This window comes from Dendrobates tinctorius, unplaced genomic scaffold (assembly GCF_039654945.1).
Source record: "Dendrobates tinctorius isolate UK_male_01 unplaced genomic scaffold, ASM3965494v1 ptg000107l, whole genome shotgun sequence".
NCBI classification, from domain to species: Eukaryota; Metazoa; Chordata; class Amphibia; order Anura; family Dendrobatidae; genus Dendrobates; species Dendrobates tinctorius.
Window position 1 is genome coordinate 6,115,254 of NW_027361775.1, and position 25,861 is coordinate 6,141,114.

The window sequence follows — 25,861 nt, forward strand, 5'->3', positions numbered from 1 at the left end:
TTAATACAACATACATACATACTACATTCATACAACATACATGCATACATACTACATACATACTACATACATAATACATAAAACATGCTACAGACATACAACATACAAAATACATACCATACATTTATACATTCATACAATACATACATACATATAGACATACAGTACATATAACAGAGAACATACTCACCATCACTTGTCACTTTGATCCCCGAAGCCAGTGTCATCTGTAAAAAATATTAAAATAACAAACAACCAATATACTCCCTGATCCGCAGAAATCCACGAGTGTCCCATGACGATCTCCCGTGGAGAACAGCAGTATCAGCTGATGCGACCGCTCTCTAGGGGCTCCAGGAATACAATGATGGGTGTTATGATTGAGTCACCATAGGAGGCAAAAACAGAAATACAAGCTAAGTCCAGAAAACCAGAGAAGTTGGCAACTATCAGATTGCAGACCCCTGAACCTATCAACACAACTAGCAGTAGCCGTGGGGGGTTCCTACGATGCCCTAGACCCCTCGATCACAGCCGGAGAATTAAATAGGCCTAAAGAAAGAAAGGGGAAATCTAAACTGCCCCAGAGCAGACCCCAAAGCAATAGGCAGCCCCCAACATATGATGACGGTGAAGCAAGATGAAAACACTAACACAGACAGAAAGATAGACTGAGCAAAGCCGGGGCCCAAAACTACCTAGATAGGAAAGGACAGGAAGGCTGCTGTCTGCAATCTGCCAAACCCTATCAAAGACATAAGCCAACAAGCTGATATGAAAAAGACCCTGAAGCAGCTAGGCTTCAAAAACTAAATCAGCACTCAGGTATTTTCAGAAGACAGAGCTAAAGGAATTCAGCACACCCCAGCAGGGAATGGCAGAAATCCAGAAAAACAAAGCAAAACAAAGTCAAAGCACAAATGCAAAAAGCCAAGCAGCAAACTTAGCTTTAGAGGAGCAGGAATTCAGACTGGTCTCCAAGCATCCCACAGAGAAATCACCCGCAGGGCAGAAGGGCGTCGGCAGCCTTATATCCAGTCAGTAACTCCACTCAACCAGTCATCATCATCAGCCTCAGGTGTTTGATAATCAGGCTCACTACCTTTCTTTACCAGAAGAGGGAGTTCCTCGGGCCTCAGTAGTGAAGGGGAAAATGAACTCACAACAGTACCTCCCCCTTGAGGAGGGGTCACCGAACCCTCAACCACGCCACCAGGGCGATCAGGGTGAGCCCGATGAAAGGCACGCACCAATCTTTTGGCATGAATATCAGATGCAGAGACCCAGGAATTATCCCTCTGACCATAACCCTTCCACTTAACCAAATACTGGAGTCTCCGTCTAGCCAGATGGGAATCCAGTACTTTCTCTACCTCATATTCCATGTTACCTGCAACCAATACAGGGTCTGGAGATGCCACCCCCGGAACAACAGGTTAAACAAACCTCTTCAACAAAGATTTATGGAACACATTATGGATTTTAAATGTGACAGGAAGAGCCAAACGAAAAGAGACCGGATTAATAATCTCCACAATCTTGTAAGGTCCAATAAATCTAAGCTTAAACTTAGAAGAAGCCACCTTCATAGCAATATTTTTTGATGATAACCAAACCATATCACCAACCTTAAACTGGGGACCAATGGTCCTATGTCGGTTGGAAAACCGCTGGGCCTTTTCCTGGGAGAGAGATAACTTATCCACCACTTGGTCCCAGATCTGGTGCATTCTCTCCACCACAGTGTCAACACCTGGGCAGGCAGAGGGCTCCACCTGCCCTGAAGAAAATTGAGGATGAAACCCAAAGTTACAAAAAAAGGTGACATCAAAGTGGCAGAACTAGCTCTATTATTTAAAGCAAATTCGGCCAAGGGCAAAAATGAAACCCAATCATCCTGATCAGCAGAAATAAAACATCTCAAATATGACTCCAAGGTCTGGTTTGTTCTATCTGTCTGCCCATTGGTCTGAGGGTGAAAAGCAGAGGAGAAGGACAACTGAATTCCCAGCCTGGAACAGAAAGTTCTCCAAAATCTAGACACAAACTGGACTCCTCTGTCAGATACAATGTTCTCAGGAATCCCGTGCAAACGAACCACCTGTTGTAAAAACAGGGGCACCAACTCAGAGGAAGACGGCAACTTAGGGAGTGGTACAAGATGAACCATCTTAGAGAACCTATCACAAATCACCCAAATAACAGTCATCCTTTGAGAGACAGGCATATCAGAGATGAAATCCATTGAAATATGGGTCCATGGCCTCTTGGGGACAGGCAAAGGCATCAACAACCCACTAGAGCGCGAACACGATTCCCACAGGACTGCACAAAATTCCTGACATCACGAGACAAGGAGGGCCACCAAAAAAACCGACTCACCAGATCTCTAGTACCAAAAATACCTGGATGACCAGCCAAAGCAGAGCAATGAACTTCAGACATCACTCTCTTCTTCCACTGGTCAGGAACATACAACTTTCCACTGGGACAACGCTCAGGTTTGTCCTCCTGGAACTCTTCCAGAGCACGTCTCAAATCGGGCGAGATGGCAGAAAGAACTACCCCTTCGCCTAAGATGGTAGCAGGCTTGGTCACCACAGGAGAATCAGCAAAGAAGCTCCTAGAGAGGGCGTCTGCCTTGACATTCTTCGTTCCAGGAAGAAAAGAAACCACAAAATCAAAACGTGTAAAAAACAAGGCCCACCTAGCCTGTCTAGGGTTCAAGCGCTTAGCCGACTCTAGGTAAATCAAATTCTTGTGGTCAGTGAGGACCACGACTTGATGCTTAGCTCCCTCCAACCAATGTCTCCACTCCTCGAATGCCCATTTCATGGCCAACAGTTCCCTATTCCCCACATCATAGTTACGTTCAGATGGAGAGAACTTTTGGGAAAAGAAAGCACAGGGATTCATTTTAGATGTTACAGGATCCTTTTGGGACAAAACAGCTCCTGCACCAATCTCAGAAGCATCCACCTCTACCTGGAATGGAAGTGAGACATCAGGTTGCCGCAAAACCGGGGCGGAGGTGAATCTTCGCTTCAGCTCCTGAAAGGAAGAAACAGTCTCCGGAGACCAATTTAACACATCAGCACCCTTCTTAGGCTAGTTTCACACTTGCTTTTTTTTGCAGCGCGTTTTTCCCGCAAAAAAACGCATTAAAAAAACGCATACAAATGCATACAAACGCTGCGTTTTTTTCAAGCATTTTTATGCGCATGCAGGAAAAAAACGCAGCGTTTTTGTGCGTTTGTATGCGTTTTTTTACAGATTTTGGAAAAACCCCACAAAAATGAAAAAACAACCATTCAACAACACACAAGACCAATGGGACTTCATTGTGGGTGTGGTATGTTAATATATAGACCCTGTCTACAGTATTCTTCACATTTGCTTGATTCTTCTCGTGACCATGGATCTGCGCTGGAAGAGTTTTCACTTCAACTTGGATTTGGACATCGCGATGGCTCAGGCGTATGCAGTTGCTTGCCATGAACAAAGGAAGAGAGAGAGGCAGCGAAGACGGCGGCGTATGTGGATACATCCGATTGTTGAACTCCGGGAGAGCCGTGGGGCATACCACACCCTCTACAGCGAGCTACAGGCAAACCCGGAGAAATTTACAGATTATATCAGGATGTCCCACGAAAGTTTCTTGGATTTGCTTGCTCGTGTCCAACAATCCATCCGGAGACAGGACACACAGCTCCGTCGTGCGATTCCTCCTGAGGAACGGCTACTGGTGACATTACGGTATGTTTTAAAAACCAAGGGGTGCGGTCTGATGTTTTTTTTTTAAATTTAGTATTCAAAACCTTGGGTAATTAGTTTTCGTGAATGTACTAATATTTTATTTTATAGTTTTTTAAAATAATATACATAAATATTAATTTTACTTCTTTGTCTGTTCACAGATTCCTGGCGACTGGAGAAACCCTATCTTCACTACACTTCCAGTACCGTATTGGAATCTCTACCTTGTCTGGAATTGTTGCTGACACCTGCCGGGCTCTCTGGAATGTTCTTTGCCCAGAATTTATGCCCCTGCCCACCACTGAAAAGTGGATGGAAATTGCTGACAAATTCTGGACAGTATGCAATTTTCCCAACTGTTTGGGAGCTGTTGATGGTAAACACATACGGATCATCAAACCCCAAAGAACGGGATCTGAGTACTATAATTACAAAAAGCACTTTTCAATAGTACTCATTGCGATTGCGGATGCCGGATGTATGTTTGTAGCAGTGGACATTGGAGCATTTGGCCGTGGTAATGACTCACAGGCTTTTAAAAACTCAGACATGGGCCGGAGGTTGTATGGCAACCAATTTAATTTCCCTATGCCACGGCCTCTTCCTCACACCGAAGCTCCGCCACTGCCCTTTGTAATGGTTGGCGATGAGGCTTTTCAAATGTGCGGAAACTTACTGAAACCCTACTCCAGCCAGGACTTGGACCACACCAAAAAAATATTTAATTACAGGCTGACCAGGGCCAGAAGAACTGTCGAGTGTGCTTTTGGGATTCTTGTTTCCAGATGGCGAATTCTGGGCACGGCCATTAATCTTAAACTTGAAACAGTCGATGAGGTGGTGAAGGCCTGTGTGGTTCTACATAACTTTGTGATGGCTAAAGAGCACCCGACCTTTGAACTGGACGATGATGCTCCTAACCCATTGCCTGAATTCACTCAGCACACTCTCAGGTCATCCGTTGAAGTTGGCCAAATGAGGGACCAATTTGCGGCCTACTTTATTTCTGATGTAGGACGGGTGCACTGGCAAGATGAAATGGTGTAATGTTTTTGTTTGTTTATGGTAATAAAAAACCTTATTTGATACCATTACTGAGTGCACTATATTTTTTAAACTCCAATTTAATAAAAAACTTCCCATGTATAACTGAATTTTTTGATGTTCACACACCTGGGCAGGTAAATACACATATGAGTTAAAATGCAGCATTGCTAGTCTGCGTGAAATATATTGGAACGAGCAAAGCTGCAGGCCATGAATCAGGAAACCATTTTTTTCAAGAGAAAATTGTGCAACTAGTTGAAAACAAAGTATGTGATTTTCTCAAAACACAACCCTCAAAACCCAACCCCAATGAAAGTCCATGGGGAATACAAGTCAGCATTGAGTGGATGAATGAAATCTGCTCCATTCCAATTTACAAGTTATTACACTAGGCCTTGGAATGACTATACTAGGCCGTGGTATTTCAAATATGAGTATAGTATGCCTTGGGCCTACTAGTATAGTCATATGTGAAATACCACGGCCTAGTATAGTCATAACAAGGCATACTCAATTTTTGCCAACTAGGATCTTGTTTCACGAAAAACAAACGGGTGAAACTTGAAACCAACAGTTTGCTTTTCATGAAACCAGATTCTAGTTGGTAAAAATAGAGTTATTACACTAGGCCTTGTAATGACTACACTAGGCCGTGGTATTTCAAATATGAGTATAGTAGGCCTTGGGGCTAGTAGTATAGTAATATGTGAAATACCACGGCCTAGTATAGTCATACCAAGGCCTACTGTAATAACTCGATTTTTAACAACTAGCATCTTGTTTCACAAAAAACAAACTGGTGAAACTAGAAAGAAACTTATTTTTAAGACAAGTTTCAACAGTTTGTTTTTCATGAAACCAGATTCTAGTTGGTAAAACTAGAGTTATTACACTAGGCCTTGGAATGACTATACTAGGCCGTGGTATTTCAAATATGAGTATAGTAGGCCTTGGGCCTACTAGTATAGTCATATGTGAAATACCACGGCCTAGTATAGTCATACCAATGACTACTGTAATAACTCGATTTTTAACAACTAGCATCTTGTTTCACAAAAAACAAACTGGTGAAACTAGAAAGAAACTTATTTTTAAGACAAGTTTCAACAGTTTGTTTTTCATGAAACCAGATTCTAGTTGGTAAAACTAGAGTTATTACACTAGGCCTTGGAATGACTATGCTAGGCCGTGGTATTTCAAATATGAGTATAGTAGGCCTTGGGCCTACTAGTATAGTCATATGTGAAATACCACGGCCTAGTATAGTCATACCAAGGCCTACTGTAATAACTCGATTTTTAACAACTAGCATCTTGTTTCACAAAAAACAAACTGGTGAAACTAGAAAGAAACTTATTTTTAAGACAAGTTTCAACAGTTTGTTTTTCATGAAACCAGATTCTAGTTGGTAAAACTAGAGTTATTACACTAGGCCTTGGAATGACTATACTAGGCCGTGGTATTTCAAATATGAGTATAGTAGGCCTTGGGCCTACTAGTATAGTCATATGTGAAATACCACGGCCTAGTATAGTCATACCAAGGCCTACTGTAATAACTCGATTTTTAACAACTAGCATCTTGTTTCACAAAAAACAAACTGGTGAAACTAGAAAGAAACTTATTTTTAAGACAAGTTTCAACAGTTTGTTTTTCATGAAACCAGATCCAAGTTGGTAAAACTCGAGTTATTACACTAGGCCTTGGAATGACTATACTAGGCCGTGGTATTTCAAATATGAGTATAGTAGGCCTTGGGCCTACTAGTATAGTCATATGTGAAATACCACGGCCTAGTATAGTCATACCAAGGCCTACTGTAATAACTCGATTTTTAACAACTAGCATCTTGTTTCACAAAAAACAAACTGGTGAAACTAGAAAGAAACTTATTTTTAAGACAAGTTTCAACAGTTTATTTTTCATGAAACCAGATCCAAGTTGGTAAAACTCGAGTTATTACACTAGGCCTTGGTATGACTATACTAGTCCGTGTTATTTCACATATGACTATACTAGGCCTTGGGTTGGTTTTTAACATGTATTTACCCATCAGTGTGTGTGAGCGGCGCAAACAACATTAATGAAACTTAGTAATGGTGAACCACAAATGTAAATTTATTTTTTATCACAAAAATAAACCAAAAAATTATTTTTTCCGGCGTTTGGGGGCAGATGGTTTCAATTTGGGGGTGTGCAGGGAATATGCAACACTTGCTGTTGAAGACGGTGTTTGAGGGGAAGGGGCAACAAAACTTGTGGGGGAAGGTAGTCCAGTTAAGGGAATTAAACTAGGAACACTTGGAGGAGAGGAAATCTGTTCAGGTACATTAGTTGTAATGGCATGTCGCCGTAGGCTTGTGTGCCTGGACCGACTTTGGCCCAATGCCCGCCTTGATAGATTTCGCCTTGAACTAGGGGCAAATATTGAGTGTAGGTCCCCCGTCTGCAGGTGTGGCTGCTGCTGCTGCTGAGGTGGCGGCTGCTGCTGCTGAGCTGGCGGCTGCTGCTGAGGTGGCGGCTGCTGCTGAGGTGGCTGCTGCTGCTGAGGTGGTTGCTGCTGATGAGGTGGTTGCTGCTGCTGCTGAGGTGGCTGCTGCTGCTGAGGTGGCTGCTGCTGCTGCTGAGGTGGCTGCTGCTGAGGTGGCTGCTGCTGCTGAGGTGGCTGCTGCTGCTGCTCTTCGTTGTCAGTGCTCGTCCTTGCAGGAGGACTGGTGGCGGCAGTGATGGCCCAGGTTTGCAGAGTGGTGGTGGCAGGGCTACTACATGTTGTTGTAGCGGCAGGGCTGTTCCATGTTTGCCTAGTGGTGGCTGAGCTCCACGCATGCATGGGAGTGGCGGTGGTGCTCCAGACAGGAGCAGCGCTTGCCATGGTGGTGTCGGTGAAGTGACCAGCTGCACTCAGACTTGTGGTGGTGTAACGGTGGGTGTCCTGGCTTTGAATAGAGGTGTCCGTGCAGTGGTATGCAGCACAAGTCGGTAGTGAGGTGAAGCGAGTCAATGGTGGCACAGGTGGAAAGGACACCACTGACTGCTGACCGTACCGATTATGCTGCATAGCCTGCAAGAAAGCATTGTTGCAGGCCTGCAGCACATTCAGCTGTTGATCAGGACTAAGGTGTTCCGCCATGCCCTTTTCAATCTTACTAAAAAAATGGTGTGCTGGTCTGTTGAGGTCAGCCTCCAGACGGTCAAGGCGCTGTTCTACAGAATTGAAGCGGTGTTCAAAGTGGTTAAAACCACGTTCCATGAGTGCAAAACCGCTTTCAACTCTGTTGGACAGTGACTTGAGGCTGGAATTAAATGTCTCGCTCAAATGCATAAACTCGGGCAAGACATTCCTGTCCAAGGCCCTCTGCCGCTGGCGGGTAGTGCCCGCATAACCAGTGGCAGAGACCTGGGACAGGGGAACACCTGATGGCCCAGCTTCCTGGTCACCAGCTGTGTGTGTGGTTGACCTGCAAGGTGCTTCCTGGCTGTCGGATGGCTGGGACGGGTCAGAGGACGTCCGAGGAAGGACCGCTCCAGGGCCAGGTTGCAGGGTGCTGCTCCAGGTGCTGTTGAAGAAAGGAAAATCATTACTACCATGCCTTTACAAGAAGCATCAGCTGTGGATTAGAAAAACACAGATTAATAAAAATAAAAACCCAAAATTTATAATACTTACGATCTCGTGGCAAGGACCGGTCTTAGGAACTGCAACGCGTGATAGTGACGGTATCTAGTTCTGGTCCTTGACGCAGATCCACTGCGAACCTGGCCCTCAGCACGAACATCACTGTTGAAGCGGTCCTTGATCGAACGCCAACGTGTTCGGACTTTGTCCACTGTTGATAAAAAAAAAACAGTGCCGTCAAGGACAACAGTCACTGCGGCACAATGTAGCAATACAATACTCAAAGCAGTCACTGTAGACCCTGATGACACTGTTGGGTTTCCTGCTAGAATACACCTAGCACGAAACCCAACAGTGCCGTCAAGGACAACAGTCACTGCAGCACAATGTAGCAATACAATACTCAAAGCAGTCACTGTAGACCCCGATGACACTGTTGGGTTTCCTGCTAGAATACGCCTAGCACGAAACCCAACAGTGCCGTCAAGGACAACAGTCACTGCGGCACAATGTAGCAATACAATACTCAAAGCAGTCACTGTAGACCCCGATGACACTGTTGGGTTTCCTGCTAGAATACGCCTAGCACGAAACCCAACAGTGCCGTCAAGGACAACAGTCACTGCGGCACAATGTAGCAATACAATACTCAAAGCAGTCACTGTAGACCCCGATGACACTGTTGGGTTTCCTGCTAGAATACACCTAGCACGAAACCCAACAGTGCCGTCAAGGCCAACAGTCACTGCGGCACAATGTAGCAATACAATACTCAAAGCAGTCACTGTAGACCCCGATGACACTGTTGGGTTTCCTGCTAGAATACACCTTGCACGAAACCCAACAGTGCCGTCAAGGACAACAGTCACTGCGGCACAATGTAGCAATACAATACTCAAAGCAGTCACTGTAGACCCCGATTACACTGTTGGGTTTCCTGCTAGAATATGCCTAGCACGAAACCCAACAGTGCCGTCAAGGACCACAGTCACTGCGGCACAATACAGAGCAGGGAAATACTCACTAAACGCCTTTTTGGAGGATGCTGTGGCGCTGTCCCAGCCATCCATCAACGCTGCGGCCACCTCATTCCATAGCCGCCGGGTCACCACAATGTCCTTGTGCAGCCGGTCACGGCTGTCCCACAACGGCGAACGCTCCTGGACCAGGCTGATGAGCTGCTCATTATCCAGGTAGACGTCTTCATCCCGTTGTGGAACCTAGACAAAACACATTCATTAGAATAATCAAATTTAAATTGAATAAAAAGTTACAAAAAAAGAAACATAAGAAAGAGTAAAAATAGAAGATAAAAAATAAAGAACATTACAAATCATTTGATACTTACATTCCGTATCACCACCGGGACTTGGCTTCGCTGCTCCTGCTCTTCGCCCTCACTAGTCCCGTCCGCAGAAGATGATGATGACGATGTCTTAAAAAAGTTGAAAAAAACGTAAGAGATTTGGAGAAGCAGCAGATATACTTACCAGATGCACGAAAATAATCACCTCACGGTCTGCTTGCGCCAATTCCTGCCGTGATGGGGAATACTCTGATTCTGAAGACATACTGCATGTAAAAATAATAAATATCATTAGTACATACATAATTTAAAAGGACAGGCATATAATGTAATATACTCACATTCTTCGCTGATATAATGGGTTCTTGGTTGACTGTCTGCTCTTCAATCTGTCAGTGTAGTAGTGGCAGAGTTTTGGCAGGCACCTCCTTTATATAGACTTTTTTTTTTTGACTTTAGAAGATTATAACTAGGACAACAAGTGGACACCACCAAAAAACCGCAGCGCTAAAAAAAGCATACCTGCGCATGCCAGTGCGCACGTATGCGCATCCATAGGCTATAATGGCCATTTTTAGCGCAAAACGTGCGCATACGTGCGCATGCGCTTTTTTCCAGGGCCAAAAAATGCAACATGCTGCGTCTGGAAAATACCAACGCACACCCCAAAAAAACGCAGCGCATGAAAATTGCATACATGCGCTTACCAGCGCGCAGGTATGCGCACCCATGTTAAATATAGGGGAAAAAACGCATGCGCACGTATGCGTTTTTTTCCAGCGCAAAAAAACGCAAATGTGAAACCAGCCTTAGTCAAATCAGTCAATGGCTTGGCAATACTAGAAAATTTTGCTATAAATTTCCGATAAAAATTAGCAAAACCCAAAAACTTCTGGAGGGCCTTCAAAGAAGTGGGCTGAACCCAATCGTAAATGGCCTGTACCTTGGCCGGGTCCATTTTAATAGTTGACGGGGACAAAATAAATCCCAAAAAAGAAATCCTCTGTACTCCAAAAAGGCATTTAGATCCTTTGACATACAGGGAATTCTCCCTCAAGATCCGGAACACAGTCCGAATATGTTCCACATGAGAATCCCAATCCTTGGAGAAGATCAAAATATCATCCAGATAGATAATCAAAAATTTATCGACAAAATCTCGGAAAATATCGTTCATGAAGCACTGGAAGACAGAAGGGGCATTAGTGAGCCCAAAAGGCATCACCAGGTACTCAAAATGTCCCTCCGGAGTATTAAACGCCATCTTCCATTCATCCCCATGCTTAATGCGAATAAGATTATACGCCCCCCTGAGGTCAAGCTTGGTAAACCAGCAAGCACCTTTAACTCTGGAGAATAGATCAGAAATCAGGGGTAACGGATACTGATTTTTAACAGTAATTTTGTTGAGGGCACGATAATCAATACAAGGTCTTAATGATCCATCCTTTTTGGCTACAAAAAAAAACCCGGCACCTAAGGGTGACGAGGATGGTCTAATATGACCCTTTTCCAACGCCTCCTTAATATAGGATCGCATAACCTCGTGCTCGGGTACAGATAAATTGAAGAGCTGACCCTTGGGAAATTTACACCCCGGGCTCAGATCAATTGCACAGTCATAACTCCTATGAGGAGGCAGAGACGCAGACTCATTCTCACTAAATACATCATAAAAGTCCGCCAAATAATCAGGAACATCATGCGACTGAGGAGAGGTGGAAAACACCAGAGCCTCACTAAAGGCACACCGACAACCCCAACTCACCACAGACACAGATTTCCAATCCAAAACTGGATTATGAATTTGTAACCAGGGAAATCCCAGAACAATAGTATCATGCAGATTATGCAACACCAAAAATCTGCAATTTTCTTGATGGTCTGGGGCGACCCGCATTACCACCTGGGTCCAAAACTGAGGTTTATTTTTAGCCAAAGGAGTAGCATCAATCCCCCTCAAAGGGATAGGCGTCGGCAGAGGTGTCATCGGAAATCCACAACGTTTAGCAAAATCCAAGTCCATTAGGTTTAGGGCTGCTCCCGAATCCACAAAAGCCTTGGCGGAAAATGTGGACAGGGAGCAGATCAGAGTAATAGCCAGAAGAAACTTAGGTTGAACACCCCCAACAGAAAACGTGTGTGCAAAGCGTTTCTCTCATTTAGGACAGACAGAAATAATATGCGAGGCATCTCCACAGAAAAAACACAACTTATTAGGCCTTCTGAACTCCTGACGCAGCTCTCTGGAAAAAACTCTATCACATTGCATAGGTTCAGACATTTGTTCAACAGGTGGCAACACCTCTCGTGCAGCTTTGCGTTCGCGCAAACGCCGATCAACCTGAATGGCTAATGACATAGAATCGTCAAGACGAGAGGGAACAGGAAATCCCACCATAGTATCTTTTATGGTTTCTGACAACCCCTTCCGAAAGAGAGCAGCCAAGGCATTATCATTCCAGGTAGTAAGTACTGCCCATTTTCGGAATTTTTGACAGTACAATTCTGCAGAATCACGACCCTGGTTCAATGCCAGCAGGGTCTTTTCAGCCTGATCAATGGCATTAGGTTCGTCATACAACAACCCCAAGGCCTGAAAAAATGCGTTCACATTAGTCAGAATAGGATCATCTGGTTTCAAAGAAAACGCCCAATCCTGGGGATCACCACGCAGCAAAGAGATGACAATTTTAACCTGCTGCGCGGAGCTCCCTGACGAGTTAGGCTTCAAGGCAAAAAATAATTTACAATTATTTTTGAAATTCAAAAATTTAGACCGATCCCCAAAAAATACATCAGGTGTAGGAATCTTTGGTTCAGCAGCATGTGAATGAGCAAGGTAGGCGGAAATTCCCCGCACTTCCGCAGCGAGCTGCTCCACACGATCAGACAATTGCTTTATCTCCATTGAGAGAAAAAAAAAAAATTCCCCCTACGGCCTCAGAGATATAGAGGAAAAAATATACACACTTTTTTTTTTTTTTTTACAATTCTTTCCTGCTATTGAGTACGCTAGGATCTGCGGTATGGCGGGTGATTCTGTTATGATTGAGTCACCGTAGGAGGCAAAAACAGAAATACAAGCTAAGTCCAGAAAACCAGAGAAGTTGGCAACTATCAGATTGCAGACCCCTGAACCTATCAACAAAACTAGCCGTAGCCGTGGGGGTTCCTACGATGCCCTAGATCCCTCGATCACAGCCGGAGAATTAAATAGGCCTAAAGAAAGAAAGGGGAAATCTAAACTGCCCCAGAGCAGACCCCAAAGCAATAGGCAGCCCCCAACATATAATGACGGTGAAGCAAGATGAAAACACTAACACAGACAGAAAGATAGACTGAGCAAAGACGGGGCCCAAAACTACCTAGATAGGAAAGGACAGGAAAGCTGCTGTCTGCAATCTGCCAAAACCCTATCAAAGACATAAGCCAACAAGCTGATATGAAAAAGACCCTGAAGCAGCTAGGCTTCAAAAACTAAATCAGCACTCAGATATTTTCAGAAGACAGAGCTAAAGGAATTCAGCACACCCCAGCAGGGAATGGCAGAAATCCAGAAAAACAAAGCAAAACAAAGTCAAAGCACAAATGCAAAAAGCCAAGCAGCAAACTTAGCTTTAGAGGAGCAGGAATTCAGACTGGTCTCCAAGCATCCCACAGAGAAATCACCCGCAGGGCAGAAGGGCGTCGGCAGCCTTATATCCAGTCAGTAACTCCACTCAGCCAGTCATCATCATCAGCCTCAGGTGTTTGATAATCAGGCTCACTACCTTTCTTTGCCAGAAGAGGGAGTTCCTCGGGCCTTAGTAGTGAAGGGGAAAAATAACTCACAACAGATGGGAGGTAGGTATCCTTCTGCACTGTATTCCTCCGCCACTGTAATAAATAGTCCCTAGTCTCACTTTTGGCATTGCTGTGTGAGAAAGTTCCCATGCAGCTTTTGCCATAAAGTGAGACCAGTCAACTATAGTAACATCTCAGTGATGGACAGCAGGAGATCGTCGTGGGAAACTCGTGGATTTCTGCGGATCAGGGAGTATATTGGTTGTTTGTTATTTTTATATTTTTTACAGTGAGATGACACTGGCTTCGGGGATCAAAGTGACAAGTGATGGTGAGTATGTACTCTATGTTATATGTACTGTATGTCTATATGTATGTATTGTATGAATGTATTGTATGTAGTATGTATGTTGTATGTATGTAGTGTCATGGTCACGTGTCTCTGGACACAGCGGTTACCGCAAGGCGAACCCATAACACACGTGACCCTGGATACACCGCCTCCAGTGGGGCGCATTTAAATAATAAAGGGGGAACCTGGGAAACTTTAACAATGGTGGGCCCTGCGATAGGGAATGGGGGACGTGGAGACCTCCTAAGCTCCCCTGAGCCAGTGTCCCTGCACTCCTTACGTTCCCTATACAGGCTCCGCACCTGTCGCCGCACGCGAACCTTAACCCCTTGCTCGCCCTGACCCTAAACCCTCACTAGGGAATGGGTCGGTGCGGAGACTAATCCCACCACTGCACTAATAACACACATGAGGAAAGAAGACAATACAGGGGAAACACCACTTAGCTTTGCTCTGTTGCGTGCGCTCCTAGCAACAGAGCCCACCACCTGCGTGCATCTTCTCCTCCACCTGGATCCATCACCATAACAGGATCCTTCACCTTAGTGCAGCCTTGGAGCAGAGTCCACCACCAGTTGCTGCTGCTTAGCAACAGAGTCCCCAAGATGAGTCCAGCTTCTGCCACGAAGTCAAGCATGCTTGAGTCCAGCTCAGCAGCCAAGTCCCACATGGTGAGTGCCACTCTCCATAGTCGCCACTCCACCAGTCCATGCAGACACTTCCCGCCGACACCATCACTGCGACCCCACCACGCCATGCCAGCCCTTCGTCCAGACACCATAGCTGAAACACGTCCCCTCTGGCTAAGCTGCGCAGGACTCCTCTCCAGCTCCATCCTTCCACCAGGCTCTCAAACTCAGAGTGAACACAAACTCACAATATCACAGGCAGTGATTGCACACCCCTAGCACACCTTTATAGGGTGTCACACCTGATACATAATTACGTGCACAACAACCTAAAGTGCAATACCACTAACCACCACCGGGGACAGTCAAGACACCTTGGAACTTTCCAAAGTAAAAAAAGTTCACCCAGTGCAACTTAAAACTGTCAGATCATGACAGTACCCCCTCCTTAATGAGGGGCCTCTGGACCCTCAAGACCACCCCTCATTAGGGAAACACCTACAGCGGGGACGCCCAGACCCTGAGTTCACCCCACCATTACCTGACACTTCAGGTTTATGACAAACGCACTGCTGGTATTGGCAATATATGTTCATTTTGGAGGCACCACTCATCTCCACAGCGCCGACCTGGGGAACGAGTTTATGTAAGTGTATGTTTGTTAAGAGCTGATCAGACTCCACAACACATTTCCACAAGATGATTTTTGGTGGCACCCATACATGCTCGTTCACACGCAGGTCCGGACCTGAACGTTTATTGCACACATTCGTTTGTCATAAATTTGGTGAACTCATTCTGGACTCGACAACAGAGGCGTCCCCCTGTGTCACCACACTCACACCCCCACTATTCACCAAGGGACACCACCCTCCAACCCTTTCACCATGAGGTCTGCGCCTCCAGGGCAATTTAAAACTGTCAGATCATGACATGTAGCATGTTGTATGTATGTAGTAAGTATGTAGTAAGTATGTAGTATGTATGTATGTTGTATGAATGTAGTATATATGTAGTATGTATGTAGTATGTATGTATGTTGTATGAATGTAGTATATATGTAGTATGTATGTAGTATGTATGTATGTTGTTTGAATGTAGTATATATGCAGTATGTATGTTGCATGAATGTGGAATATATGTAGTATGTATGTATTATGTAGTATGTATGTATGCTGTATGAATGTAGTATATATGCAGTATGTATGTAGTATGTATGTTGTATGAATGTAGTATATATGAAGTATGCATGTAGTATGTATGTATGTTGTATGAATGTTGTATATATGTAGTATGTATGTAGTATGTATGTTTTTTTTGCTTTTTTTTACATTCAACACATTAGCCAGATGATGGGACTACTACTGTCCCATCATTGGCTAATGTGTCAATCACTGTCATTGTAGCAGGCATCACCCGTTGGGACTTTGGGACTTGTAGTCCCATCGGACGATGCCTGCACAAACACACAACCCCCGGCAGGCCCGCATAGACCCCCGGCAGCCCACACAGACCCCCGGCAGGCCCGCACAGACCCCCGGCAGCCCGCACTGACCCCTGGCAGGCCCATACAGACCCCCGGCGGGACGCACAGACCCCCGGCAGGCCCGCACAGACCCCCAACAGCCCGCACAGACCCCCGGCAGGCCCGCACAGACCCCCGGCAGCCCGCACAGACCCCCGGCAGGCCCATACAGACCCCCAGCAGCCCGCACAGACCCCCAGCTGGCCCACACAGACCCCTGGCAGCCCGCACAGACCCCGGCAGGTCCGCACAGACCCACGGCAGGCCCGCACAGACCGCACATCATGATGACATCATTTCAGCAGCCAATCACAGCCATGCCATTAGTTAACATGGTTAACACAACTGGCTCATTGCATTATGGGAACTTCCGATTCCGGTATTCGATATTGTAAAAATATCAGAACTCGGTATCGGAACTCCGATACAGCGAATACTGGCCAATACCCGATATTTGCAGTATCGGAATGCTCAACACTAGCCACAACCCATTTTTAATGTCCTGACAGAGGGAAGGAGGGTGTCACTCAGGATTTTCCTGTACATGGCTCCATCCACTCTCCCATTGATGCAGTGAAGTAGTCCTGTGCCCTTAGCAGAGAAACACCCCAAAAACAATGTCTCCACCTCCATGCTTGACAGTGGGGATGGTGTTCTTTGGGTCATAGACAGTATTTCTCTTCCTCCCAACACTGCGAGTTTAGTTCATGCCAAAGACCTCAATTTTTGTCTCATCTAACCACAGTACCTTCTCCCAATCACTCACAGAATCACCCAGGTGTTCATTGGCAAAATTCAGATGGGCCTGTACATGTTCCTTCTTGAGCAGGGGTTCCTTGTGGACACAGTAGGATTTAAAACCTTTATGGTGTAATGGATTACCAATGGTTTTCTGTGGTCCCAGCTGCTTTGAGATCATTAACAAGTTCCCTCTTGTAGTTTTAGGCTGATCTCTCACCTTCCTCATGATCAAGGATACCCCACGAGGTGAGTTTTTGCATGGTGCGCCAGATCGATGTCGATTGACAGTCATTTTGTACCATAGAAGAAAAAAGCTGGACAAAGGCACAGCTGTATGACCTCGGGTTAATGAAGCTGCACACACATCAGGGAACAAGGGTGCCACTTCCAAGGAAAATGGTCTGTAAATCCATGTAGAAGGAAGTGGATAGGCACAATCCATCCCATGCAAAAATATCCTATATTGTGGCATCAAGTTAGCAACAGCAGGCATCTCACTTATAGCTTTGTAGCCTATTCCAGCTTTCTGCAGGTGTATGATCTTGTCCCTAACATCCTTTGAAAGCTCTTTGGTCTTGACCATGTTGTAGAGGTTAGAGTCTGACTGATTAATTGAGTCTGCAAACAGGAGTCTTTTGTAAAGAGTACTTTGTAAGACAGCTGTCTCTAATGCAGGTAACGAGTTGATTAGGAGCATCTTACTGGTCTGTAGGAGCCAGAACTTAATGGTTGGTAGGAGATCAAATACTTATTTCTCATTGCAAAATGCAAATAAATTTATACAATTTATACAATGTGATTTTTTGGATTTTATTTTTGATATTCTATCTCTCAATGTTAGAATTAACCTACCCTTAAAATTATAGATTGTTCATGTCTTTCTCAGTGGGCAAACTTACAAAATCGGCAAGGGATCAAATACTTGTAAGTACATGGTTCAATAGAGCAGATTTCTATTAGTCAGTACTAATAGATTTTAGTGCTTGAAAAAAGTAATTATGATTAACAATTATAGAATTAGTTCAACTATTAAGGACTTGTTTTTTTTGCAGGTTGAAATTTTAAAAGACACTGTTTATTGTACTGTTCAATGTATTGCAATATTTGAAAAAAAATCATGGGCTGTGAAATAGTGCAAAAAAATGCAATTGTTCAATTGGAATTTGGATTTTTTTTTTACGGAGTACAGTAGTAAGTACAGTAAAGATGATGAGGCAACATGATTCTCCAAACAGCGATGACAAACTTGTATAGTTGTTTATTTAGGTAAATGGTGAAAATAAATTGAAAATTTGCAAAAAATATTTTGCTTGTGTTGTTATCTCTCTAGACATATAACATTTTCAGCATTTTTCCATCAATTGAGCATTGTGAGGGTTTGTTTATTGTGTGGTGAATCATTTTGACATCTTTATTTTTAAAATTTTGGGATAGATACAACATTTTGATCTTTTCTTATAGCATTTTTACGGTATTGTGGCAACAAACAAATCCACAATTTTGTAATTTCATTTTTTTTCTTTTTACAGCCTTATCAATCGGGTTAATTAGCTTTATATTTTGAGATATCAGATTTTTTCAGATGGAGTGATACCACATATATATTTTTTATTCTATTTTTTTATTTTTAATGCAAGAAATGGGAAGTGATTTCATTTTTTATATTTTTTAAAAAACCTTAATCTTTTAGACCTCTTAGTCTGATCGCTTGAAATATACACAGCAGTACTGTAGTATTGCAATATTTAGTAAAACTCACAGTTACCTATAAACCTAGCTATAGGTTGGATTTCAAAAAAGCACCTCCATGACTGGTATAGGTGTTTTCCACAGTTGTCGCTTGACCGATGGGCACATGGAACATCACGCCCCCAGCTGTCAGAGATTGACAGTGGAATTTAAGTTGTTTAGAGCAGTGGACAGAGCTCAACTCCATGCATGGCATTTAGAAGCATATCGTGGTTGTATGACCAGCCATTATCTGCCAGTAATGATGCAAGTTTCATTTCTGAGCTTGCATCAAAAAAGGAGACCTGGAATTGTATTTAAATGTTAAAGCTTATATGAGTTGTAGATAAAATAAACTATCAAATGAAATTTCACTAGTTTATCAGTTTTCTTATTGTTTTTACCATGGGAAATGGGTCGTGTAGCACCTCATCAATGGCAGCACAGATTTCTTCGGTCTGTTGTCTAAGTAATGCAGGGGAACACATCTAAAAATAAAGTAAAATTAGTAGCTAAGACAGGACTGTCATCAGTAAAAAAAGAAAATTAAGATAGGTTTAGAATACTTTACCTCAGCATGTGTATCTATTTTGTCTTCTTCACTAGTTCTTGCATTTTTTTCATCAATTGCCTTAATAAAAAACAATTTTTCATTATTATATCTATAGATTCAATAAGATTCCTCGTACTGTATTATAAAACCATTTTCTCAAAGAAGCATTGTTTCTAGCAAATTATATAATACAGACATAATAACCACAAAGAACCTACAGTATAACTTTGTAACCAATACCCCATGTACTGTATTTCATACCCTGCCAAAAAGTGTCTTTGCCAAGTGGCCTTAAGGCCAAAAGCGCTTTGTAATTACAGTTTTTTTAATCAATTTTCATATTTTATGAAAGAAAAATGCAGGCACTATTGCTTAACTTAACACAACAACTACTAAATAAGTCAGGGCCCTGTCCTTATTCACATTGACGTTGTTTGACACATGGTAAGATTTTAATACTGGAGACAGGTTAAGATCATCCTGATGAGCATGGAATGGTTTTATGCCTTTTTGATTTAAATAGAGTAAACTAAATAACGTACTGTATGTTATTTACCTGTACTATTTTTATTATTTACTTATGTACTTGCTGTAGGGTATATGCTAATTTTTTGGGCTTTATTCTTTGGTTTTGTATGTTAAAGACAGACAGAGTAAGAAATGCCAAAGCTCCATTAAACTGTTATTATTTTCAGTAGTGTAGTACTAGACTTTGGCTGGTTTCACATTAGCGTATCTGTGCTCAGCGTATGATCCGCATATATCCGCATGCGTCATGCGTACATATCTTTAACATGTTGTACGCAGGGACATGTGTTTGCATGCATTCGCATGCGGATGCGTACGCATGCGTCATTTCAAAGTATGCAGCAGTGTGCGGCAAACGCAGCATATTGCATTTTTGAGGTGTCAATTATGCGCAGCCATGCACATGCAGATGATTGTGAATTGAGTGCATCAAAACAACGCATTACTGTCTATGGGAACGCATTGTTATGCAAGTACATGCGTACGCATGCTTTCGATACGAATGCATACTTCAGACTGAACATGTTCAGGAACTGGTTTCAGCCACTCTTTAAACAAAGGGGTATAAAAGGGGGTGAGGACACAGCAAGTTTATTAATCTCAAGACTCTGGATGTGAGCACAAGACTTTGGATGTAAGTATAGAAGCTTTGAAAATGTCTGTCTGTCTTTGCAGTCTGTACTCTGTACTAATTTTTGTTTTGTTCCTTGTAAACTGTTTGCTGCTCCGGTCCCAGACTGCTGTCCTGGTACTACCGTCCCGATGCTGCCGATCCTCCAATTGACTGCCTCTTCCCCTGTAACAACTTCCCCAACTACTCCTAGCCTACTATCAGAGCCCAACACCCCCCAGGTCCACAATGTAACTCCCCCCGGCAGACCCCGAAAGTAAATCCCATTATTTTTCTTATTTTTATTTATGTGTTAAATTTCAAATTGTTTTTATTTTTGTTATTAAAAATTCCTTGGTTTAACAATACCTGTCTCCCTGTGTTTTCTTTATCTCTTTATTTAAACGTGTGTGTTGTTGAGTGAAGTATTAACGGGTGGTACAGTCAAGGTGTTAGTATTAAACTTAGCTCAGCGGCTTAAACCATTTCATCCTGCCATGCCACACTTCCAATATCGGAAACAAAGAAGGCGCAAATTTCTCCCTCATTTGGGCAACTTCCACTGTAGTCCTCACAGGGTGATCTTTGTTATCCTGCAATGTGGTATTGACAGGTTCCTCAAGTTCTAAGTTGGGTCGCTCTTTTGTCAGGATGTAATTGTGCATAACAACACATTCTTTCACAACCTCAATAATTTTCTCAATTTTAAGATTGATAGCTGTACCCAAAATGCGCCATTAAGATACCAGCAATGCAAAGGCACACTCCACAGTTCTTGTTGCCCTTGTCAGTTGGTAGTTGTAAATCCTTTTGGTGTGATTCAAGTCACGACTTGAGTACAGTTTAATGAGGTTGGCACACATTTGAAACACCTAATCCCCAACCACAACAAACGGCATTGGCGGTCCTCCAGTGTTCAGAAGAGGTCGTGGCTGTGGAAAATTGAAATCATTACCATACAAACGTTGGCCCATGACTGAGTTTTTGAAAGTATGGGAGTCATTTCCTCATCTAAAAGAACCAATGCCCACAGCGACAAATCGACAGTCAGCATCTGCAATCGCCATGAGAACAATCAAAAAGCATTTTTTGTAATTGAAATACTCGGATGCGCTTCCAGATGGTTTCACAATCCGAAAGTCTTTACCATACACAGCCCCCAAACAGTTTGGAAAATTGAAAATGTCTAGAAATTTTGCAGCATTTTCCAGTTAGAGTTCAGTTGTGGGTTGGGGTGGAAATTTTCATACAGAACATCATATAAAGCAAGGCAGGTGTCTCCAACAATCCCAGAAAGGGTGGCCACTCCAATCCGGAATTGAAAATGTAGAGATAAGGTCTCTCTGGTAGCCAGGAATCTGCCAAACAGAAAATAGAAAAAAACAAAAGCACATGGCTTTTCAAACAATAATACTAATGACATGTGGTTGTTTTTCAAAATGATGCACCTCAGAGTCACCAACAGACATTCCTCCACAGGAATTGCTAGACGTTGCTGTGTGTCATGACTGTGATGGATCCTCGGACACGTTGCAGCAAGTCATCGAAGCTCTCTTCCAACATTTTCGCGTACTCGAAAAACTTCTCAGGGTTTTCACGCAGTTCTGTATACAATGAGTGGTAAGCTCCATGGCTCTCTTGGACTTCTAAGATGGGTGTTGCCAATAGCAACGATGACATCTTCTCTGTCTTTCTCTTCTTTCTTCTTCACAAGCCACAGCAAAGGCAACAGCCAATTTCAATTGCAAATCAAGATTAATAAAGGAGCTCTCCACGCTAAGATCCATCTTGCAGCTGGATACAGCAGCAAAAGACAAGGATTTCATCTGTGCAGTGTGTCTATATACAGAAATCCCATGAGACACGCCCATTGGGTGTCTGGTGTCAATGAAACTCTGCTGGAAAAGCATTGGCAATATCAAACGCATGCGCAGAAACAACGCAAACGCATGCAAAAATGCATGCACACGCAGCGTTTTTTGCTGTCATATATAAGATGATGCGGATAAAAAACACTGACTAAACATGCATTTGCATGCATTTTTGCATGTGTTTGCACATGCAGATGATATGCTGCGCACAGAAACGCTAATGTGAACCTAGCCTAAGATGGTAAAACTGTATTGGGTTAAATATGCTTATTTAGTAATTTATGTTGATTAGAGATGAGTGAGCACGAAATGCTAGGATGTTCGTTACTCAAATCAAACATTTCATAATGCTTGGATACTTGTTTGAAGTAGCAAATATGATGGGAGTCAAAGGGAAATCTGAGCTTTTTGCGGCAAACCCTACAAGGAGATCTGGGGGTCAGTGAAAATGTTTAATTGGATGGAAAAAATGCTGAATGCAAGGAGACTAGCATGGGGAAGACCCTTGGAACCATTTCTGACTCCCAGATCAGTGCTGAGAACAATAGTGTCACATTTTTACTCAACTTTAAGATATGACAATAAAACATTTAAAATGGATGAGAAATTGCAGTTTACATGACAAAAATGGTTAAGAAACATTATTTCCTGTATAATGACTTGTATATAAGGCAAAATTTAAAAAAAAACTTTAAAAAAGTACTTTAACTAAACCAAAATTTAAATTTATATAAAAAATTGGAAATTTCAGTATAATTTTTGAAGGAAGCAAGAACTTCCAAAAATGTGATGGAAGCGGGACTCAGATATACCTTGTACTAGACATAAAGTAGGGCTTCATATACATTTTTTAAAATTGTCATGTAGTGGTGTTTTTAAACCCATAAAGACGATGCACTAAGTGCAAAGCCTGCCAAAAATTACAAGCAGGGTCATTCATACACCCTTGAAGGCAATAACTTTAGTACCTCATTCAAATATTGTGAACAAAGTGTATTTGTGGTACACTTACACTCATAAAAGTTCTGCACACATTACAAAACATGGTCAAATTTATAACCAGTGTCATCCATACACTTTTGAAAGCAACAACTGGAGGGCCTCATTAAAAAAAGTGAAGTTGGTGTGCTCCAATACTCATAAAGACTCTGACCAAAGTGCTAAGCCATAAAAAAAAGTATAAGGAGGGTAGTGCAGTGATCAATAGACCCTAGAAGGCAACAGTGATCGCTTACCGGCGGTCCTTAAAGGTATACACCCTCAATTGTCCTTGTGCACTTCTATTTCTAGTTTTTTGCACTCAGCACTTTAATTTGCACTATTTGGATGAACATTTCACTATTAGATGGTTAATATTGCACCTCTGCAGTTTTTCATTGAATATACTGACACTTTGTTTAAGCCTACACAATTGTTTTGGCTCTTTATATATTTTGGTCACCCCTTTTTTGGACAATTATTTTAAAAAGGTGTAATTACATTATCTTACATATGTGGACCGTTGTGTATGTTGTTTATTAAACCTATATTGGTATATATTTTAATTGATTTGAGCACACATTGCTTTTTTATACATATGTACCACTATTATATAATAAAGGTATTTTAAATATTATTATTGTTTCAAAAATTTCTTATATTTTTTTAAATAATTTTTTTATTTTTATTTGCATTATTGACCATTAAATTCGGGTTTTTCCTTGTGATTCGGTATGCAGTTTCCCTCGAATGGTCTACCATTCATCCATGAGCATCCACTTTTAAACGTTGATATTAGGAACCCTATATGATTCCTGTTTTTTAATTTCCTGCGTTTCTTTGTGGTGTTGCTAATCAGGTCAATTGGTTTCACATTCAAATATTGAAGACTAAAAATACTTTACATGCTGCTGTTATCTGGTGTAGTGGAAAAGTTGGGTCTAATAAAAGCTTTGTTCATTTTTATCAGAGTGAGAATGCCAGCCTTTTCTTTTTGACAGGCAAAAGAGCCTGTCTGTTTTGATCCCTCAGGCAGCATTGAAATCCCACTTAGACAAGATCCTAATGGTGGGGCAGCACATCACCTGCAAGGCATAAAGGAACAGCTCATGCCAGGTGCCCAGCTTTGATACCCAATAGATGAAGATCACAGAGGAATTAGGGAGTGCACTGGTTTTGTAGGCCAGGTATTGCTTGACTAACTTTAAAAGTTTTTCCCTGGCCGCTGGGATGGTGTAATGAAATTAGCAAAAGCCTTTGACCCTGTAACCCTGCCTTTTCTGTGTCTCCCTCTCATCTCCTCCTTGGTTGGGCAAGGAACCTTGTCCCCTGCTGCTATGTTTTCTGATTGGAAATTTTCCAATATGTTTTCTAAAATGACCTTCTGCTATAGCACTATTAAGCAAACTTTTCTTCATCAGGAAGGATAGATGCAAGATTTTCCTTGTAGCTTGAGTCTAGCAGGTTGAATAACCAGTACTCTTTGTTAGACAAGATGAATGTAAGGAGAGGGTCATGGTATAGGCAGAAGTACCTAAAGTATGCCAAATGTTTCAAGGTCCCTACAGGTAACATTTCCCACGAACTGTGAGTAAAGCTTTGGAACTGCAAGCCCTGGTGTCTTCCATTCATTTGTGCGCCAACACAGTCAGCACTGCTACATCTGGGTACCAACATTCCTCGCACCGCCTGTGCCTATACACTGCCCTGGGGTTACAGCTTCACCTGTGGGGAGCTACACCATCTCTGCTACAACACACCATCAGCCCCAGAGGATCTGCATGCAGCGTTGGCTTAACATCTTGCTTGCCAAACACCACAGGTGGCATCACGAACTACCACATAAACTATATCTCAAACCACCATTGATTTGGGTGCCCAGGGCCACGGACCGGGTCACAGCTGCCGTGACACATCCCCCTGACACCGGCCCGGTACCGAGTACCCCACAGCTCTGGGAGGGCGATCCATTGGCACAGAAGAAGGATTACTGCACTGATAATGGCATCATCACCGCTCACCATCTTTGTGGAGTCCTCAAAGTCTTGGAGAGCTGCACAAATGTCAGACATCCATGCCCACTCTTTAGTTATTATGTGCGTAGGTTGACCAGAATACCAAAGGGTGTGATAGAGCTGATATTCCACAACTGGCCTCTGCGGCTCACAAAGCCTTGCCAGCATATGCAGTGTGGAGTTCCAGTGTGTGGTGATGTTGATAAGCTTGCACTTGCATGCGCTGCTGCATCACTGCCAGAGCGGTGGCAAGTGTAACTTACTTGCAGAAATAGCCACTGAGGCGGTGTACCTGAAGCAGAAGCTCTGACAAATAGGGGTAGGTTTTCAGAAACTGCTGAACTATAAAGTTGAGCACATAGGCCAAGCATGGTTCGTGTGTGATCTTGCAAAGCTTTACAGCTGCCTTCAGGTTATGGCCATTATCACACACAACCATGACTGGTTGTAGGTTCAGTTGCGAAAGCCACAGAACTGTCTGCTCTGTTATCCCTTTTAATAACTGTGCCGTGGTGTACGGTTTGTCTCCTAGACAAATTATCTTCAGCAGAGCCTATTGCCACTTTGCTAAGGCTGTGCTGCAGAGCTTCCAGCTGATGTGTGCTCTGAGATAGCACGTTGGTGGAGAAGCATGAAGGGGTGAAGAAACTGCTAGAGGAGGTGGAGGAAACCCTGACAGAAGTAGGGCCAGCAATCCTCAGCATCAGTAGCATATGTGCTTTGCCAGGGTGGGAATTGGCACTGGCCTCCACAATGTTCACCCAGAGTGCCATCAGGGAAATCATCCCTGGACACAAGCGCTTGCTCACGTGTCGGTCGT

The 25,861-nt window shown here is 43.1% G+C and overlaps 1 protein-coding gene across 1 annotated transcript in view; it reads right to left on the reverse strand.

Annotated features, from left to right (window-relative positions):
* MLIP (muscular LMNA interacting protein) overlaps positions 1-25,861 on the reverse strand; it is a 422,570-nt gene that overhangs the window by 154,966 nt on the left and 241,743 nt on the right. Inside the window, exons 6-7 of the mRNA XM_073589143.1 lie at positions 19,058-19,117; positions 18,891-18,974 (exon numbers count right to left, since the gene is read on the reverse strand). Coding sequence (XP_073445244.1) covers positions 18,891-18,974; positions 19,058-19,117 — 144 coding nt within the window. The remainder of the gene's footprint in view (positions 1-18,890; positions 18,975-19,057; positions 19,118-25,861) is intronic.